Here is a 6,468-nt window from a genome sequence, read left to right on the forward strand (position 1 = left end):
GCATAGAAAAGTAAATGGAGAGAGATGAGGAAGGCTTGAGAAATCCTTGTGGAGTGATTGCTGATCTTTGTGGAACTCTACCACCATACATGAGCCAAATGGAAAATATGGGGTGCAAGCTAAAGACATAGCCCTATTTCCATTTTACCGCAGTGGTCTAAGGTTCTGGGTGAGTATCCAGAAAATGACCTTGAAGATTTAGTCCTTTCAACTAATTACCAGGTCCTCACTTTTCTCTCCCAACATAGACACTGGGTGGTGCTGCTGTCCAAATTTTCTGCTCTATCATGGATTTATTACTTCAATTTAAAGACAGGTATTTATCTAGTGTTTCCTGTGGGATAACCAAAGTGCTAGGGATCAGGATATAAAGATGAATAGCCTCAAAAGATTCTCCTCTGATTACCCTAAACTGACTACCACCATGCCTAGTGGCTAAGAAAATTGAAAATGTGATATTTACATAGGAGAACACCAGTATCACAGAAATGTCCAGCTGTGGGGTGAATGATCCAGGCTCTTCTGAGCACCCCTCCTCCATGACCTAGCCAAAGATTAAAACAGACAACAGCATTGCCATTGTTTGGTCGTCGCAGGATATTTAAGCTCCTATGGCTATGAAAAGACAAGGAAGCCTGACTAGGACTCCTTTAGTTTGGTTCTTGTAGTTCCAGACATTCGAAGCGAACTGGGCAGAAGAGTCTGCTCGCCCCTGTTATCATGGAGGAGTGGGTATGCCTGGGAAGATGGAAGAAGGAAAGAGGAAGTAGCTGGAGATGCAGGGGCAGGCCTGCTGGAGATCCTTTCCAGGACAGATCAGAGAGGGATTGGACCAGGTCTAGGGAGGTGGGTCTGGTATGATGTCATCAAAACCCTGTTGCGATGGGTGAGGTCCTGAGCGGAAACAGTAGACTCAGGCCTGCAGGGCTAAAGTGGTGGGAAGAGAGAAAAGGCGGGCCTAGGATCCCTCGACCAATCGTAGAGGGCTGGGGTGTGCTCAGGGGCAGGGCCTTCACCCGTGGTTTATACCTGCAGGGTTCTGCGCGGGATGGCTAATCTTGGCCAGTGTGCTGAGTGCTGCCCCCGCCCCAGCCGTCTACCTTTCTCCGGTCTTCCAGTATTCAGGTGAGGACAGGCAGCTCCAGCCGGAGCCAGAGGACTGACTATAGGGACAGGAGGGCGCGGTGGCCACGGGCAGGGAAATACTCAGGCCTTCTGGAACTAGGGAGGCCAGGGTGGGACCCGTGTTTCAGATCTGTAGAGTTGGCGCCTTTGTCTTCTGTGGCACCGCCTTCTGCTCCCGAAGCCGAGTTCTCCCGGGTGGGTCCCTAGAAGGCCAGAGGGGACGGCCCCCAGAGCTGCCCTTCTGCTTTGGCTTCAGGTAGGACGCTTCGGGGGACAAGGAGTTCAGGTGCCTTCCGGAATGGGCCCTTAGGGGCTGGTCCTTCACTTTCTCTGCTCCTGTGGTTAACAGGTTAGGCTGGGCGCCCAACAACAATGATAGTTTAATTTAAAATGTAAACAAACTGCTAACAACAAGCTGGCCTATGCGCCCAGCCCTATTATTATTTGTTTGAAGTCTCACCTCTGGAGATTGGCGTCTGATAGCTGGTCAAGGGAGGGTCTTAGGGTGACACTGACAGAAGGGAAGCATATTTGGGACTTTTGGCTGCTTGGGGCCCCTCCATTCTATTCTGGGCACTGGATATACATTACCCCCACCAGTGTGGGGTCAGGCACGAGAATGAGAGCTCTGGTCTCTGGGGCCTACTATTGTCTCTGGGACAAACCCGAATGGTGACAGGGCACCTCCTCTCCTAGCCTCATCTCCTTGCCTCTTCCTTTGCAGAGAAAACATGGTGAAATAAAATAAAAATGAAGTCTGGTTTATCCTATTCTGCTAAAGCCTATGGTCTGACCTTAATTAGCTGTGCCTTCTGACAGCATTTACAAACCAGTGCCACAGGGAGCTATTGTGAAACCTGTAATTAGTTATGACTGGATTAAATCCCTTCCTCTCTTACTGGAGCTCCTTAATCTTATCTTTGGGCAAATAAAATGGATAGAAACTAGTCCAACTTATGCTACCCTTTTTATGTGTTCTGCTTCCTAACCTCCAAGAAAAATGCCCTCCCCTCAAAGAAATTAAATGCAAAGTGAAGATGCTCAAGTAGTGCCATCTCCTGTAACAAGTTCATTAACTGGTGAAACCCAGTCTTTCTTTTTTCTTCTGTGTCCATCTGATCTTGTGCTTCTATCACCTCCATTTTACCTCTGCTGTGATTTTAAGAGTCAGACATACTGGCTCTGAGTTTCTAGAGCATCTTGGTTTCTAGTGTATCCTGATCCAGTGGCATTTACTGCCTATCAGAAATGGGATAATGATGGTGTGGAATTCAAAATATTTTAATAAAAGTGTGACTTTTCTCAGATATATGCTGTTTTCTTATTGAAAATCTGTGAGTAAAATACACATTGATATTAGCTGTTATTCCTTAGTGTGACAATAGTTCTACCAGATAAGGTTTGTTTTTCGGTTGTTGTTTTTTTCAGTCTTTTTTTAGGTCAAGATGAGTGATAAGCCAGACTTGTCTGAAGTGGAGAAGTTTGACACGTCAAAACTGAAGAAAACTAATACCAAAGAAAAAAATACTCTTCCCTCAAAGGAAAGTAAGTCATGGGGCTTTCTAGTTGAGACAAAAAATGGTGAAAATTGATACATTCAGTAAATAAACTCTTCTAATAAAATTTACCACAAACTAAGCAATATAATACCAATGTATTTAATATACCATTTAAATTATAAGATTGTTTTTTAACTTGGCATATGTAAGTGGTTCTTACAAAATAGGTTGTACTAATAATGGGGGAATAAAAAACTTAGTTTTTGTTGGAAAATTACTAAAAACCACATTTAAACCAATCCTGGAATATTGGATTTAACATTGGAAACATCTTAACTTTGTCCAATTTTTAATTATTTGGCATTTTTCTGCATCTAGTAATTTGGGTCTATGATCTCATCCCTAAAGAGCCATGCAAACTGTGGTTATGGCCTTCTCTAACTGACAAGATGAAGTGGGAGAACCAGTTTAGATCTTGGGTATACATATTAAAGTATCCCAGGGATTAAAAGGATCATTTTTTGGCCTTCTGAATTATAGTGTGCTATAGAAACTTCAAGCTAAAGGGTTGGAGTAAAATTATCATGACAGCATTATTTGAAATTTCCAATTTTAGTCAAAATTGTCTGAAAGGGCATAACTTCCTAATTGTATAGTGATAGATAAACCTGAAGAAAATACTTCATTTCCTCCTCATTCTCAGAATAACCATGGAAAAAATGACAAAAGTATTTATCTACCTCTCAAGTGGGGGAAAATAACCCACAGTTCATGCAGAGTCTAGTGAATGTTCAAGTCATTAAAGTGCACATACAAACACACACACACGACTGAGGATTTGTGGTTAGTGCCTTGGCATTCTAAATTTAAAGCATGTTGACAGCTTTCAATGACTTGGCAAAGAGCCTTTTTGGGGGGAAAAAACTGACTTTAATCTTAGGAAAATGCCTTCTTAATGATTTTTTGTTTGTTTTTTCCCCAGCTATCCAGCAAGAGAAAGAGTGTGTTCAAACATCGTAAAATGAGGGTCTTCTCCCAAAAGTAAATTTCAACATTGCCTGAGTGTCTTAGTGTCTTGTTTTTTGTAAACCTTTGTGTTGTAGAGATTTTAGGCATTTTCTGATGTCTTCTCACCCATACTTCCTGGCTAAGAGGTCAAGGGTAACCAATGTTGCCTTATCTACATTTTTAAATTTTCCTTTGGTATATAAATTCCAGCTGGCAGGTGCTGTCAATAATCTCACCATTGATGACCTTGTACCCCCTATAGAATAAGCCACTTGTAACAGTCTACAATTGATGCCTCCATTGCTCCATAATCTTCATGAAGTGGCATGCTTTTGCAGCTTCTCACAGTTTATTTTCATTTCTAATGTAGCAATAAAATAATGCATATAATCACTATGTTAAGGCTCCTGTGGTTCATTCTTGGTGGTCATCTAAGGAAGTACATAAGTGTACACTTTTCAGAAGAAAAAAAAAAAAGGGTGGGTGCAAGAAAGCTGCTCTAGCAGATTTGTCTCATGGAAATGGCACTATTTTGTCCACATCAGGTGGGTCCTGACTGGGGAATGCTAGGTGATTTTCCATAGGGTTGGAATAATAGAATTTGAGAACATTTGGGAGAAGAGGTCAAAAATAAAGAAATGAAAACACAGGGTCTGAAGTGATCTAAAGTGAATCAGGGCTGGAATTTTAGCTGAACTCTCTTGGTCTCTGGAAAGTGCTTTTCAACTTAACGGGATGGAACACCCAAGGCCGGGGTTGGATAGGGAAGGAAGCCCCTGGGCTTCTTCTGCTCTGAGATCTTCGGGACCACTTCCCTGGACTCGTTCGGGCTCAGGAATTCCCCAGAAGAAGCCTCAGAGGAAGGCTCAGCCATGTTGGAGGCAGCTTCCCCACAGCCTGTGAGGAAGGCAATGATGACTGCTGAGGGGAGCTGCTACCCTTTCTATTGTTGCTGCATTCCCTGCCCTCATGGGCCTCTCACTATCTGGGTAAAATGTGATCTTGGAGCCTGTCACTAAGTCATGCCCTGTTACATGTGATTTGATAGGCTCCTACTTGACAACATATTCCCCAATCAGAGTAGGAATACATTGACCTCTAAACTTCCTATGACTGCCATCAGAAAATCTTTGAAAGTTGCTATATAGAGCAAAAGGTCATCTGACAATGTTAGTTAATTGATGCTCCTACAGGAGAACTTTGAAAAGATTTCACCAAAAGCACCTAAATTGTAGAAATTTCCATTTTGGCTCCTTGAGAGAGTCTTACTTCCCTAAACCAAATCCACATGCCATCTGAATGATTCTGCACCACAAATGGGCCATTTAACTTCCAATAAATAATCTACCATTGTCCTGAGCTAAGCCACCCTGGCTTGAGCAGGAATTCTCTGACATGGCCAACAGAGTGCTCCTGGAAATCAAGGAGCCTTGCTGACTAACCAACATCTCCAGTTCTGATAAAAAACCTCAGTGACGCAGTAAAAGGAGAAATAGCAAAAACACAGTGTCCAAAGCAGAACATAAACAGAAATGGGGATACTTATAAAAAAAGTTTTAAAATCCTTAAACCTCTACCAAGTTTAAAATTGTTTTCTTAATACGTAGAACCTAAAAATATTTCAAATGCTAGAACTGATGAATACATATAAGGACTATTGGGTGAAATATATATAATAACCTAATTGTCTAAGAAACTTCCTTAGGGAGAGAAAATATCAATAATATGAGAAATATTTTAAAATAAAAGCACAATATTTTTAATAATCTTTACAATACATGCAAAGATACTTTTACATGTGTAAATGTAAAACAGTATAGAAATTGAACCAAACAGATTATAGAACAAAACAAATTGTAAAATTGAAACAAACAAGGACTTAAGCATAACCAAGTGAATAAATGGAGGTCACCAAGAGGCTAAAGTCCCAAATAGCCAGGCATACAATAGTGTATATATTCAAACCTTCAAGGAACAGGTACCTCCTTCTGCTTATAAAACAGTTGCTGATAATGAAGGCAAAACACTTTTCATTTCAAGGAAATATAATATGATGATAAAACCTAATGAAGAAAGCATACTACACAGATTTCCGAGCCCTCTCATTTCTAAATAAGGATATAAATATCCTACTTAAATATTATTAAATAAGCCTGGTTGCATATTACAGAAAAGACTAGAGGAAACAGCTTTAGTGTTGTAACAAATTACAAACATCTAGCTGAAGAGGATATTATTTATAAAACAAATATCCCATACAAACATTTTTCAATATGACCTCTATTGTGGAATTCATTTAAATAAGTAACTGAAGACCCAAACTCAGTGCAGAAATAGCTAAATAAAAAAGTTCATGAAACGATATTTTTGTTCAAGCTTTTTAGAAACTGGAGTAACTAGCCTAACTTGTTCAGATTCATCTGTATCTATTCTTTTCTGGTCTATACTGTTTGGTTTTTAAAAAATGACCTGAAAAATGTATCACTGGATGATGGAAGTGTTCAAGTAGAGCAGCCTAAGCCCCATATTTCCCTGCCTCAACCAATGAAGGACCTGCAGACCCTGAGCCATAGCAATTGGCTTAATGTGGTAACAGGTGACTCGGGGTGAGCCAATAAATACCTTCCTGGGTATTCATTCCTGGAGACTGAGGAGGAAATTGGTGTAATATTTTTTGAAATTGCAGTTGACTTCAATATTATTTAATACTAATTTCAGGTGTACAGCATAGTGGTCAGACAATTATATAATTTGTAAAGTGATCTCCCTGATAATTCTAGTACCCACCTGGCACCATATAGTTACTACAATATTATTGACTATATTCCTTATGCTG

At 40.6% G+C, this 6,468-nt stretch overlaps 1 protein-coding gene across 3 annotated transcripts; it reads left to right on the forward strand.

Moving 5' to 3' along the window:
• Positions 1-988: 988 nt before the first annotated feature.
• On the forward strand, positions 989-3,998 carry LOC107537085 (thymosin beta-15A). 3 transcript variants are annotated; one of them, XM_016213018.2, is made up of 3 exons: positions 989-1,125; positions 2,554-2,670; positions 3,607-3,998. In XM_016213018.2, the coding sequence occupies exons 2-3, from the start codon at positions 2,571-2,573 to the stop codon at positions 3,642-3,644; spliced, it is 138 nt and encodes a 45-aa protein (XP_016068504.1). In that variant the 5' UTR covers positions 989-1,125; positions 2,554-2,570; the 3' UTR covers positions 3,645-3,998. The 3 variants fall into 3 exon arrangements, with proteins under 3 accessions (XP_016068504.1, XP_016068506.1, XP_016068505.1); XM_016213020.2 differs by lacking the exon at positions 989-1,125 and adding an exon at positions 1,411-1,474; XM_016213019.2 differs by lacking the exon at positions 989-1,125 and having other exon boundaries at positions 2,069-2,670.
• The last annotated feature ends 2,470 nt before the right edge of the window (positions 3,999-6,468 follow it).

Source organism: Miniopterus natalensis, chromosome X, assembly GCF_054644295.1.
Source record: "Miniopterus natalensis isolate mMinNat1 chromosome X, mMinNat1.hap1, whole genome shotgun sequence".
Classification (NCBI taxonomy): Eukaryota; Metazoa; Chordata; class Mammalia; order Chiroptera; family Miniopteridae; genus Miniopterus; species Miniopterus natalensis.

Excerpts from the sequence above, each read along its gene's own strand:
- LOC107537085 (XM_016213018.2), top strand. The coding sequence starts at position 2,571 with ATGAGTGATAAGCCAGACTTGTCTGAAGTGGAGAAGTTTGACACGTCA. Across the intron at positions 2,671-3,606 it reads TACTCTTCCCTCAAAGGAAA|CTATCCAGCAAGAGAAAGAG; the intron begins GTAAGTCATGGG and ends TTTTTTCCCCAG.